At 59.7% G+C, this 14,150-nt stretch overlaps 1 protein-coding gene across 3 annotated transcripts in view; it reads right to left on the reverse strand.

The window, feature by feature from the left end:
* SEPTIN9 (septin 9) overlaps window positions 1–14,150 on the reverse strand; it is a 166,055-nt gene that overhangs the window by 95,908 nt on the left and 55,997 nt on the right. Inside the window, exon 1 of one of the 3 annotated variants that reach the window (XM_029212349.1) lies at window positions 9,101–9,571. The exons of the other annotated variants lie outside the window; for them this stretch is intronic. Coding sequence (XP_029068182.1) covers window positions 9,101–9,155 — 55 coding nt within the window. The 5' untranslated portion in view covers window positions 9,156–9,571. Of the gene's footprint in view, window positions 1–9,100; window positions 9,572–14,150 lie in introns of those variants that run through there. 3 annotated transcript variants of the gene reach the window in all.

Genomic DNA, 14,150 nt, shown 5'->3' on the forward strand with positions numbered 1-14,150 from the left:
AGCAAGAACCAGCACAGTCAAAGAAAGTACTGTGAGAGAAGGGGGAACAGCTGGAAGGGCTGGGACTTGGGTCAGAGATAAAAAATTCAGGAGGGAGGCCGGAGCCCACCAGCTGGCTCCTGGGCAGCTGTTCGCAGGAGCCTGGCTCCATCTTTTAAATATTAGGAGAGATGTAAATATTTGAGTGCCACTCTCCTCCGTGCCCCCTACCCCGCCAAGCCCAGCCTCACTGGAGCTGCAGCCAGGGCAGGGGCAAGACTTCTGCACTCACCAGTGTCCCCACCCTTCCCCCAGCTGCCCTCAAACTCCTCCTCCAGGGCCAGGAGCCGGGGTGGGGACACAACCCCACCTCTGCCCTCTCCTCTGCACTGCACCTGCAAAGGTATGAATGGGGCCTTCCCATTCTCACCCACAAGGGGCCCCAGGGTTTCTTTTGTAGTTTAGCAGAAAAGCAAAGCAGCCCTTTCTGAGGTCTTCTGATGGAGGCCTGAGGAGTAAAGTTCGCCACTCCAGACCCACTCCACCCTCGCTACAGGAATACATCACGGGCCCCTCTCCCACCCGGATTATGCACCACCCAAGTCCCTCCCAGCTCTCTGACCAGGAGGAAAGATGGAGTCTGGAGCCTCTTCATGCCCCAACCTATGCTTGAAAGCACAGGCCCCTCCCACCACCTTCCACCTCGGTGCCAAGGGCACCTGTGCCAGGTGTGGGCATAACAATGTCTTCCAAACAAACTACAAGTTGACAGAAATTGCAACGGGAGCCAGCCAGCACCATCTGCCTGGAGACCTTACCTAGTAAACTCCTACCCAGCACTCTGCTTGGGTGTCCCTTCCTCCAGGAAGCCTTCCTGAACCTACCCCTCTCCTGGGCTCATGCCTGGACCCCCAGAATGTAGAACAGAGCTAGCACTTAGCTGGCGCCCACAAATAGCTGTTAAATAAACAAACGAATGAGCTGTCTCTCCCACCCTGGCCATCCTCCTCCTGGCCCACCAGAGACAGAGGGATTCCAGCACTTACTTCATTTTGAACTGAAAGAAAAAACCCAAACCCAGCTACTCTACAGGGCACTCCTCCCCTGACTTGTGATGGGGGACAGGAGGCAGGGGACAGCAGAGAAGGCCACCCCTCCGGGCCTGGGATGGAGCCAGGAAAACTGGTATGCTTTTACTGTAGATAATATCAGTCTCCAGGGGCTCAGGGCAGAGGCCTGGCCTACCCCTCACAGGGAAACTGCCCACCCACGTGGAAAGGAGGGCCAGAGAGATAGCCCTGCCCAGGGTCGGCTTTCTGCACCCAGGGAGGGGCCAGCAGGGTCCAGGCTGAGATCCTGCCTAGGAGAGTCTGCAGAGCCAGAGACTGCTGGCCACTGATGGGCAGAACCAGAAACATCTCCATCTCACAGGAGACGGGGGAGGGGGCACGGTGAGGCAGCCCGAATCTAGGCCCACTCTGCCCCACTCTGCCTAGGACACCATGCCCCCTTCCTGCCCAAAAGTTCCATCAGTTAACGTCCCGCAGAAAGGGGGCCGTCTGTGTTCCAGTGGCTTCCTTCCCCATTCCCAGGGGGACCTTCAGCCACAGCACCTCCCACAAGGAGGTGCCCGGGACCCCCAGGCCGCCCCAGGGGACAGTCAAAAACCCAGCAGCCATCAGGGCCATAAGCCAGCGCTCCTCATAAGGCAGGGGAAGCCTGTGGGTTTGAGGGGTAGAAAGCCAGACACAACCATCAAAAATGACTGGTCACTGGCTGCAAAAAGCTCAGAGTTCCAATCTCGCCTTGTTTGAGAGAGGGAAAAACCAGACCCAGGAACTCCCAACTCAGTCTTATAAAGGCTCAGGAGGCAAGGCAAACCCGACTCCCTACCCCGGCCCATCCCCCGCAAGACCCTCCTGAGGCCCTGGAGGTACACTTGCCCCCCATCTGTACCCAGGGAACACCCATCGAACCCCCAACCAGATGGTCCCTTGGAGGCTGTAGCCAGAGGACAAGTGGAATGGACAGGAGGTGGGGGGAGTGGTGTCACCTCTCCTGCCTCCCCTCCCCCACGCCACCTGGCCCTCCCAGTGTTTGAAGGCAGAGGCTCCCGCTCTTGGGGACAGGGACACAGGAAGCTCTAAGCCGTGTGTGGGGAGGGCACACCAATGTGTTCAAGGCCAGGTCCCTTGCAAAATCTCTGGATTTTGCAACTTGGGGCAGACATGGGCTTCCCCAGCTGGCCCAGAGACCCTGGTGGGCAGAGAAGGCTGGAGACTACGGGGGCTCAGCATCCCGGGAGGGGCTGTCAGAGACTCAGGAATATGAGACAGAGCGTCAACAGAGAAGGACACCAAACACAAAAATGACAGAGGCAGGTTGGAGCCTTATTCCCAGGGGCTCCCCCGCCTCCCCTGCAGCCCCTGCTCTGTCCTATGGGGTGGGGGGCTCGCTGTGTATATTCTAAGGCCACCACCCTCTTGACCCTTTGCCTAAATTTCTGGGCATTGGCAGCACTTTAAAAAATGACAACAAACTTGAAGCTTCTAGACCATCTCCTGGTCCAGGCTGAACGGAGCCTCCGGGCTCTGTCCAGACCAAATTAAACAGCCGGAGCCCAGAAATGCCCCAGGCGCCAGGGGTGTCTAGGGGTCAAGCGCTGGGTCTGTTTGGCCAGAGAGATGACAAGTCCTCAGCCCTCTGGGACCATGTGCCAGAGAGTTCCAGCCTGTTTGGTCTCATAACAACTCAGCCTCCAAATTTGGGAAAAACCGAGAGAACTTTGGAAAGATAGCCACTGTTTGACCGTTTTTCCTCAGTGGCTTTGTCAAGAAAAAGCAAAGGAACTGGTTTCCTGGCTGGGTTTCTGGGATGAACCAAAAAACTGACATCCCCTGAGGCCTTCATCTCTGATAAACCTGTAGCCCGGCACCCCTTACCCCCTACCCCAGCCCACCCTTCTTACACACACCACCAGGTCTTTGAGGGTCTACAGCATCATGCATCCACTGTTCCTGCCCATCGGGAGCGCCTGGCCTGGCCTGGCAGGAAGGTGGGACTCCTGGGTTTGGGGGCCACCGTGGATCCCTTAAGCCTGGCCCCCAGATCCTTGCTGCTGGCCCCGTGGTCCTGTCTGTACCCCAAGGAGACTCTTCTGATAGCAGCCAGCCCACACCCAGCACAACGAGTGAGGGACATTCAGCTGGGAAATGGGGGGCGGGGGGTGTGCAATAATAGTGATGGCTGAGCTGAACCGTGGTAGGGGGCTTGATCTCGGAATGTGACAACACCCCTGAACTCTGAACATTCAAGGAAGAAGAGAAGGGGAGGCCCCATTCTGCTCAGCCAGCGCCAGGATGAGGGCCACAGCACCCCTGAGGGGCATGCCAAGGCCACAGTCACCGAGCTGCGATGTCCCCGGCCCCTGCAGGGCAAGCATGCCACCTGCACGTTAGTACTTCCTTGGCAATGTCCCATCACGAATAAGCTGCCAGGCCACTGCTTCCACCAGCAGGACAGCCTCGCCCAGACACGTGGCCCGAGCAAGTACCCACCATGTGCTGGGCACAGTGCTGGCCGTGGCTGCCACTGAGCCTGGGGGCTCACACTCTGGTGGGCTCGTTCCTCCAGGCACAGAGGCCCCAGCCCGTGCCCAGGCACCCTGCCCCCAGCCCTCAGCCTCAGCGGGCGCAGGGGTGCAGACCTAACCAGCCCCCGGGGCGAGCTCGAGGCAAAAAGCTCTGGCCTCTGAGCGCTGGCTCTCCCCACTGGCCCCAGATGGGATCGTCCTCCTAGCTCCTGGTCTGCAACACAACCAGCTCCCAGTTACGACTCCCTTTCAGGAAGGCTGGCAGCCAGCAGAGCCACGGGCAGGCGGCCACACCCCACTATCTTCAAAGTCAGGTCGTCCAGCGTACGCCTGGGTCGCTGTCTGTAGGACGGGCCCTTGGTCCACCCATCTGGGATGCTCTGGGGTGGGGGGATGCAGAGGAGACTGGAATGGCCTCCCCAGTGAAGGAACCCTGCAGCCCACCTGACCCAAGCCTCCAAGCTCTGACAGTGAAAGAGCGTGATGGGATGTCCACTGGGCTGGGGCCAGGGCTCCCACGCTGGCCGGCAGCCCAAGTATCTGCTGGACTCAGGGGGACCCCCCGGCAGGCTCCGAATCTGCTGTGCTGACCATGCTACACAGTCTCACTCACCGCCCCATCACCACTCAGGGAGACCCTTGCCGGTGGCCTCTGAACCCCTCCCTTCCGTCACCCAGATTCCTGCATTTAGGCGTCCACGCCCACCCGTTTCTTGCAAATACCTGACCCCCCACCTCAAGCTCTGCTCCCGCGAGCAGGCACCAGGCTCAGGCTGTCGGCTCTCTCCCCAAGACGACCCGCGGGCAGCGGTGTTTATGACCCCATTCAACAGAAGGGGAAATTGAGGCTCAGGGGCCAAGACACCCTCCACCACCCAGCTGTCCAATGGCAGAGTGAGCCTGCCCTCCCAAGCATTACACCGCGCGGGGCTCCCAGCTGCCCTACCCATCACTTCCCCCAAAGGCCCTCTCCCTTTGGATGCAAACTCTGCCCACTTGTCTCTTTCAAACCTTCCTACGTGGACTTCGCTGGCGGTCCAGCAGTTGAGACTCCGCGCTTCCACTGCCGAGGGCCCAGGTTCGAACCCTGGTTGGGAACTAAGATTCCACAAGCCACGTGGCACAACCAAAAAAACCAAAACAACAAAATACCTTCCTAGAGATCCATGTCCTCCAGGAAGCCTTTCCAGACTGACGCCCCACAGCACGGGGTGTCCTCCCTGCTGGACCCACCTCCCTGGCCCACGTCTGACCCTCAGCCCAGCCGATGACGGGGACGCTTCTGCCACCTGGCACGTGTGTGTCCGCCATCTGCCTCACAATCAGGACGGTGGGTGAGCCTAGTCCCGGGCCCGGGACACGAGAGCAGCAGGCCAACGAAGTCGGTGGTGGTCAGACCCGTCAGAGAGCCGTCCCCCCGTAGCTGAAAAGCAGGACTCATCCCCCAAGAGTCCAGCAGAATGCCGGCAAGGCCGGCTCCTCTGGTCCACCAAGTAACCTCACGCCGCCATAGATCCTGTCTCCTGCCACCAGATGAGAACTGCGGGAGGCTGAATTCACAGGAGGCCTCGAGTCTTGCTGAAAAGCAGGACTCATCCCTCAAGAGGCCAACTGGCATTAATTAGGGGCAGATCTGCACCTGTCACAAAGCTAGGCCTTGTCCTCCTGGGAGGAAACGGGCACCCGAATCCAGCCATCGAGGGAGCCCTTGTCCAGGAGGTGTCTGGGCTCCCAGACAAGCAGGTGCATCCGCATGGTCTCGTCTCCCCAAGAGACCCTCTCCCTGCCCTCTGCCCGTGCTCATGCTCTGGGGCCTAGGGCCTGCTTGGGCTCCAGGACCTGGCTGGCAGGGTCCTCGAGGAGACGGCAGAGGGTTCAGAAGGGCAGACATGTCCTCTAGGCGGGAGAACAAGGCTCTGGGTCCGGAGCTCCTGGGTCCTGGGCCAGACTGTGTTTCAACCAACATCAAGGACTTTTAGGATTCTTTCTCCGTGTGCAAATCTGGTTACAGCAAACACTGCTAGGGAAAGTAGGCCAACAGCTAGCACTTGGAAGGGCTTTTGTTACACAAAGACCAGGGTTGTAATAGCGTTTGCGATAGCAGATTTGGCTTGCGTTCACTAGAGAACACGCCGTTCCCCTGCTCTGTGCCTGGCAGCCAGATAGGGGACTACGTCACCGCTCGGGCCACCCCATCACCCAGGGAGTGACGGGCGCGGAAGCCACCTGAGGCCCATCTTCAAACAGGGGGAAGCGGAAAAGGAGACTCTCTAAAAAAAAATCGCATCAGCAAAACACAAAATACTTTTCTTGCCCCTACGTGAGGGTCTCCACGGAGCCCTGAGATCCTCCTTAGGGCGAGAGCAAAGACCAGTGTGGGAGGTTTGCATCCATGGAGGACACTGCCACCCTCTCAGTCCCCCGGGAGACCTGAATCCAAAGACGTGTCCAAAATAGAAGACAGGCTGAATCCCCATGCCACCTCGGTGATGTGATGAGGCTTAAAGATCTCGCCCTCAATTCTCCAGGGTGGGGAAGGGGACGGGCAGGAATAATAGGATGAAAAGAGAAGAGCGTTCCTCAGGGAAGGGGGTGGATGTGCCCGGGATGTGGGGCATCAGCAGAATTTAACGGTGGGTGCCCGTTCCATACCCCCCCACACATGCATATCCACCTGGGGCAGCTATCTGTCTGCCCTGCAGGGCATGCTGCTCTGGCCTGGATACTGCCGTCACCCCAAACCTCCAGGAAACACCCCATCAGAGCCCGTCGACCCCCGCTGCAGGATTCCAGTCTGCTCAGACGTACAGTCATCCCCAGCAACGCCGTGGCTCAGAACTCGCCCGGCTTTGGTGGTGGCCCCTGGGGCCTCCATCCTTCGGCCATCGACATGTGCTTCGAGACGGGGCCAGGTCCGCCAGCCTCAGGAACTATTGAGACTTTGACCCTACCTCGCGGAAACTGAGACGCGGAGTGGGCAGCCCGGGCCGAGGCCCCCCACTGGCCCCAGAGAAACAGACCAGCACTTCGGCTCCAAGCTCGACCGCTCCGGCTGCCTCCCCAGGACGGTCCGGGCTCCCTGCGGATGGGCACACCTGGGCCTCCGTGGCCTCGCCGTCCGACTGTGGCAAGCCGGCCCCTCTTTATGTCCCAGTCCTAATGGATCAGCTCATTCCTGCCTCCCCCGCTTCTGTCGCTGCCTGAACGCGCTCCTCCTTCCGCTGCAGTCAGACTGTGTCTCCTCCACACGGCCTTCCTCTGCCCTGGCTCTGCCAGCCTGTATCACCCACTGCCGCTCTGGGTCAGGCACTCTCCTCCTTTCCTGATCGCTCCTTCCCACGTCTCTCTGTTTGAGGCTATCAGTCCCAAAACCCAACTCCACTCCAAGTTCCTGGGGCTCTTAGGGAGGCCGCCTTTCTGGTCCCCAAGCTGGCCGTGCGGAGCCCACACACACACACACACACACACACACGCGCGCGCGCGCGCACATGCCCAGGTGCACTGGGGGGCTCTAACTCTCCTGTCTTCAGAGCACAACGGCTCTCCAGGGCACACAACGGAGAGGCTGACACACAGGGAACCGGGGGGGTCCGAGGCCGCGCTCCCTAAGAGTGAGAAATCTCCCCCCGATGGCACAGGGTTGCCAACTGCTGCACCAGGACAGTCTCAATGAGGCCATTGTCTCCAACTAAATGACAGCCTCCAGAAGCCGCCTGGGAAGCAGCCTCAGAGGCCACCAGCGTCTCCAGATGGGGCACTTCGGGGTGAGGATGGAGTCGCACGCGGGGCCGGGAGGGAGGGGCACTAACTACCTTCGTGGCACGAACTGTGACAGACCACACAACCCCCAAACCTCCTCCTCCCAATCCTGCCTCAGGGCTCCCATCTCATCCCCTGAAACCCCAGAAAGCTCTGCTTCCAGGTCAGGGACCGCAAGCCAACCTAACTCCCACAGGCCACAGGAGAAAAGCACACACAGCGCGGAACCTGAAGGCGGCAGCAGTCTCCAGATGGGCCAGTTCTCCCGCTCGGACACTCAGGAGATGAACGGCCCCTGAGGAGCTGCGGGAGGGCTGCTGGGGGCAAGCAGAAGGCGAAACAGAAGGAAGGAGACTCGGGGAACATGCTGGGTATGAGCATGCGCCCCCAAGAGGTCCCGATGTTGGGGTACAAGCCATCACAGCTCTGCAGACCCACACTCCCCTTGTTCAGTGCCCAGTGTCAGAGTCGGAAAAGTGCTCCAACCACAGAGCCAGCCCCCAGCAGACCCATCCCTCGCACAGGGCAAGCCGGCCACTGGACCCCACCCCCTCCTGTCTCTCCACCCCCTGCTAAGCCAGTCCTGGCCCAGCCCAGAATCACCGCCTCTGGGGCTCTGCTGGGGGCGCAGCCAAGCTCTGGTCCCGGAGAAGTGCCCCCCGCAGATGGGGCTGACCTCCGGTGGGCCACGTGCATGGCTGGGCTCTGGACCCCCAAGAAGATCCCAGTCCTGATTCTGCCCGTGGGGGAAGGGGACCTCCCCGCAAGGCCTGGCACCTGGACGTCTGTTAACTCCTTTCAACCCAGCCTTCCCAAGGCCAGGTCCACCAGAGGGCTCTGCCCAAGGCTGCCTGGGAGCCCCTCCGAGGGGCGGGGGCTCCAGATCCCAGCAGAGGCAGACCCGCCCCTCAGAAATCCGGCCCCTAAGTGCTGGAGACTATTGTGTGAGCTTCCCTTCCGACCGCTTTATTTAATCCCCAAGACGCAGGACGCAGAGCCACAGGCAGTCACGAGGACGCACGAAAGCCACACACACGAGCCCAGGACCGGGATGCCCTACCGCACCCGGCGGGAGAAGCCCCCCAAGTCTCTCAACACTTTGTAAACCCAGGAGGGGGGAGGGGACCAAAACGCGCTCCCAACCAGCAAGCAGGCCCCTCCTCCCCCCACAGCCGGACTCCGGGAGGACGAGGAAGATGTCCCCAGGCCCGGATGGGGGCCGATGGGACGCCCCCCTCTACACTCGCCGCGGCCTGGGCCGTGTCCACTCGGGTCCCTGCCCAGCCCGGATTCGGCTCAGCCCCGGCTCCGAAACTGGTGTGGGGGAGGGGGCTGTCCTGCGGGCGGGACGCGGGGGCGGGTAGCGAACTCCCCCAACCCGCCGCAGGGCCAGGGCCCCGAGGCCGACGGGGAGCGCGGGAGGGATAGGACTGAGCGACAGCTGAGAGGGAAACCGCGCGCCAGGGCCGTTTGAGGAAGCCCCGCAAGCCCTCGAGGAGACTGTCGTCGCTCGGCAAACACAAACAACAATAAAAGGAAGGAAACCCGGCGGCAGCGCGCAGGGCGAGCGCAAGGGCCAGCGAGGGCGCGCGGTCCCCGTGTCCCCCTAACGGGGTGCTCCACGGAGGCGACGCGGGCGCGGGGCGGGGGGCGCGGCGGGAGGGCACCCCGTCGGGGTCCTCCCTCCCCGTCCGCGCCCCCGTCTCGCCTGAGGTCCGCCCCGAGGGGGCCCCGAGCACGCCCGCGGCGCGGTGGCCGGCCGGCACCCACCTTCGAAGTCCGAAATGATCCCGTCCAGCTGCGCGTTGACCGCGGGGTCGGACATGGTGGCTCGCGGGCGGCGCGACGCGCGGAGGGCGGCGGCAATGAAGCGCCCCGGCCGGCACGGGCCCTGCGCGCTGGCTGGGGGGCCGCGCCCGCGCTCCCGCCGTGTAGAGCTGGCCGCCGGAGCCCCTCGGCCCCCGGGCTCGGCTGAATGAATGGGGGAGGCGGGCGGGCGCCGGCGCTCCCTGCTCCCCGCGCCGCCGCCCCGCCCCGCCCCCGCCTCCCGGGCGGATCAGGTTCCCGCACCCGCGGCCCGGCCTCCACTTCTCGCACTGGCTGCTGCGCCCGCCTGTCAAGGTTGGGCCTGGGGGGCTGGGACCCGAGCGGCCGCCGCGGGGACAGGCCGAGTCCCGGGCACCCGACCCGAGAGCCCCCCTTCTACCCGCCTGGCCCGCGCCCAGGGGACGGCGACGGACGCGGCCCCGGCGCCCTCCCCCCCCCCGACGCCCCGCTGAGGCCAGATGTGGGCGGATGTGGAGGTCGGGCGGCGGCGCGGGGGCGGCGCCGAGGGGGGAAGAGATTCCTCCCCTTCCCTGGGGCGCAGGGTTCCTTCTGCGGGAGGTTTTATTTACGCAGCCAAGCAAAGTTCGCCGCCGCCTTCCCGCGCGCAGCGCCTCCAAGGGTTAAGCGCTCGGACTGGCGGCCGGCAGGAGCCCAGCCTGTTGGCCAAGAGCCGAGGGGCGAGCGCCAGTCACGTGACCCGGGGCGGGGAGGGGGGCGCCAAATCCCACCCTCTTGGGGCACCTCTCCAGCTGCTCCCTACCCCCAGCCCACCGCCCCCGAGGTCGCTGCTGCACCCTCGGGGGCGGTGTCAGAAAAGGCGCTGGCCCACCGGGGACGCGGGGCAGGGACGGAACACCCTTGTCAGAACCGCCAGGGACACGTGCCACTCCAACGCTGCACAACAAGGGGCTTCCTGAAGGCAGAGCGTAGACCCCATGTTCTCCCTGGTAAGGCGCAGATATTTCAAAGTATCTGAAGGGAGGCGTTGGGGGAGGGGACGGGGAGCAAGGGGCCTGCCGGTGAGGCTCGGCCCCATCTGGCCCACACCTCAGGCCTGGCCTTGCCCTCCCGGCCAGTTAATTTCTACCCTTCTCCGTACATTCGACAAACATTGATTAAGCCCTATTACCTACAAGGCAGTCAGGTCCCAAGGGCTGGGGACAAAAGGATGGGCTGGAACTTGAAGAGCAGCCAGGAAGGGCCCTCCAGGTCTGGCACCAACAATGGGGGGAGGGGGTCTCTTCCAATCCCCCCAGCCAGTTAGGCACTCCTGCCTATCCTCCCATTTTCTTAGACCCAGGGCCTCTGCCCCAAGTCGGGGGCCTGTGTGAGAACAGCAGGGAAAGACGCTCTCTGAGCTGGTGGGCAATTCGGCAATACGGTGCCCTCCGGGTGGCATGCGAGTGCCCGAGAGCTCGTCCTGGGTCTCAGACTGGTCACTGCCACTCCCCTGCCAGCCCCCACGCCCCCAGTTCTGAAAGATCCCAAATGTGCAGGGGATGCTGAGGCCTGACCGCCATCCCGGTTAATCAGGGCCTCTCGCGGAGAGTGCAATGCGCTGGGCATGAGGAGATTTTTGAAGTTGATGAAATCGAGTCCTTCCTTTTTAAGAAAAGCAGTCTCTCCCTCCCCCATGCTTTGGATATTTTGAACTATTTTCAACCAAGTGAGTTTATGGACAAGGAACTGCAAAACCACAGACATTTCAGATGTGCACACACCCTCTGCCTGGGAGCTGGGGTTTCAGAAATGGAGTCGCCACTGTCATTAATAGCACCCCTGGTGGCTTCCACATCAGCCCGGGGCATTTCTTGTCTGAAAACCAGCACCTGGGCCCACCCGATAGTCCAATCTTCTGGCCACCTGCCCACCCAGTATTTGGGGGTTTGGTGGTCCACTGCCTCTAAGAAACAGCCTAATGCCATAACCCCCTGGGAAGATGCTGGGTCTCAGAGACAGGACAGCATCCAGCCTGGGCCACAGCATTACTCTCCAGTGTTTTTATAAAAAGCACCTGGTGAGCGTAGACACACCCATGCGATTGTTCTTCCAGGGCGCTGGCCTGGAGTTCTACCGGATTCGAATAGGTTGGCTTATTGTGTATTATTCACTTCCATTCACAGTGGAGCTAAACATACTTAAGCTTATCTCCTCGGGGAGCCCAGCCAGGGTGCATGCCTCACCAAAATGCTCCCCTATGGGAACCCAAAGGACAATGGCAGGAGGGAGCAGACCTCCGGGGCCAGAATGTTGACAGGACTGTGCTCCAGACCCCGTCCAGTCCATCCCCCTGCCTGCCTCTGGCCCCCCTTCACTTAACCACTGAGGCTGCCGTTGCCAGGCCTAGACACCTCCAGGTAAGGAGATTCCCCCCTGTTCCCTGAGGAAACCGACCCCGGCACTTGGCCACACTCCCAGCCAGGAAGTTCACCCTTGTATCTAACCAACCGCTCTAATTGTACATCATTTATTTCCTCTGTTTTTCTGTCCTCAGAGGAGATGGGAAACAGCTGGGCACCACCCTTCGAGTAATAATTACCTCCTCCAAACTCGAAGACAATCCAGTTGCTCCTTGGCCTTCTCTTCCTCAGCTTAAATCATCTGGCCCCGGCCCTTTAATCATCCCCCATCCTTTGATCACTTCTGATGACTGTGTCCAAATTGGGGCTCCAGGACTTTAATAAGGCCTGATCCCTGTAGGATGGGGAGGGTGCCCTGACCCCCTGTCCCAGGGCATGAGCAGTCAGGGCCGGGGTCTGGACAGACAGTCCTGGTAGGGGCGCTGGGCAGATAAAATCAGCAGCAGCAGCAGAAGAGGGAAGAAAATGAGCTTAAATTTGGCGAGAGCAAAAGAACTGCAATGCGTCCAAATTCTGTGATGGTGCGCTCTCCCAAGGCCACGGGGGAAGGCAAGACCGTTTGTAGGCCTGGCCCAAGGGAAGGTGTGATCAGGGGGACATCAGAGGGGCCACCTACCTCACAGGTCCACCATGAGACATGTAGTGGGGTGCATGGTGGGCCCCCCAAAAGATATGTCCATTCCGAACCTCAGAATGAGACCTGACTTGGTATAAGGATCTTTGCAGACGAATGAAGCTAAGGATCTTGAGACAAGATCACCCTGGATTAGAGTGAGCCCTGAATCCAATGACCAGTGTCCTTATAGAGACCAAAAAGGAGAAGACACAGAGGCGCAGAGAAAAGGGCCTCGTGAAATCAGAGGCAGGGATGGGAGTGATGCAGCCACAAATCAAGTAACACTTGGGACCCCAGAAGCTGGAAGCAGCAGGACTCTTTCCCAGAGCCTTCGAAGACAGCTTGCCCTGCTGACACCTTGATTTCAGGCTCCTGGTCTCCAACTGAGGGAGAATAATTTTTTGTCCTGTTAAGCCCCTCCCAGTTTGTGGTTCTTTGTTACAGCAGCCCCAGGACACTCCTACAGACCTTAAATTCCCATCTGAATCATCCCTTTAGGCCAAAGCTGCCTCTCCCAAAGATGTCTCATAAGCCCCAAATCCTGCAGTCGGCAGTGAACGCTGGCCAGCAGGTGGCAGTCCCGAGGGGGCTCGGGGGCACTCTGACAGCAAGTTTTCATCAGGAAAGCTGGAGGCCAGGGCTGGGTGAGAAAGGTATAAATATGAAGCCTTTCTGGAGATGGAAGGAGCAGGCCTGAAGGGAAACCCCACAGGTCCAGCCCAGGTGGAGTGACCCTTGCAAAGCATGGGGAGAATGGGAGGAGGAAGTAGATGGGCAGAAACAGCCATTTGGCTCACCCATCAGTACCCATGACCACACGCTCCAGGGGGCTGGCATGGGGAGCAGAGGGAGGATGGTGGCTCTTTGCCCAGCAAAACCAGGCCTTTGAACCGGACACCCCATGCAGTGGACCATCTGGCTCCTCTGGGGCAGGGGCCATATGGTCTCAGCTCTACGTGCACCTAGCGCCCCGCAGGGCCTCCCTGAGCCCCAGAGCCTCGGGTCCATCGGCTGCTGAGCCTTCCACAGCCCCCAAGCCCCTTCAGCCCACCATCTCGGTAAATGGCACCAGCATCTACCTAGCCACTCAAGGCATCACCCTCGAGTTCTCCCTTTCCCTCCCCACCACATCCAAGCCATCAGGAAGCGTCTGCCTCAGAAATGTCCGTGGATCAGTCTACTTCCCTCCTCAAGTTCCCCCTCTGCCAGAGGTATGCTGCCTAAGGTTTAACAACCAGCAAAACAACTGTACCTGATATGTAGCATTTGCCTAGTTCTGTGGTGTAAGTGTTCCCATCTTGGCCAATTTGGGGCTACCAATGAGACACCGTTGAAACTGGGACTGGATATCGTTTATATGTGGAAACTAAAAAATGGTACAAATGAACTTATTTACAAAACAGAAATAGAATTACAGATGTAGAAAACAAACTTATGGTTACTGGGGGGAAGGGTGGGGAGGGATAAATTGGGAGATTGGGATTGACATATACATACTACTATATATAAAATAGATAACTATTAAGGACCTACTGTAGAGCACAGGGAACTCTACTCAATACTCTGTAATGACCTGTACGGGAAAAGAATCTAAAAAAGAGTGGATATGTGTATATGTATAACCGATTCACTTTTCTGTACAGCAAAAACTAACACAACATTGTAAATCAACTATACTTCAATAAAAATTAATTAAAAAAAAAAGAAACTGGGGCTGGGAAGAGATTGCAGTACCTGCCGTTATACAGTGTTTCTACCATAGAGATACAGCAGAGGTGAAGGACTCGAGAACGAAGATGACCCGTTCATCTATCGTTGGACATTTAGGTTGCTTCCCTGTCCTGGCTGTTGTAAATAGTGCTGCAGTGAGCACTGGGGTACATGTGTCCTTTTGAGTTATGGTTTTCTCAGGGTGTATGCCCAGTGGTGGGATTGCTGGGTTATATGGTAGTTCTATTTTTAGTTTTTTAAGGAACCTCCATACTGTTCTCCATGGTGGCTGTATCAGCATTCCCAC

The sequence above is a fragment of the Monodon monoceros genome, unplaced genomic scaffold (assembly GCF_005190385.1).
Source record: "Monodon monoceros isolate NGI ecotype Baffin Bay Population unplaced genomic scaffold, NGI_Narwhal_1 Super_Scaffold_9, whole genome shotgun sequence".
NCBI classification, from domain to species: Eukaryota; Metazoa; Chordata; class Mammalia; order Artiodactyla; family Monodontidae; genus Monodon; species Monodon monoceros.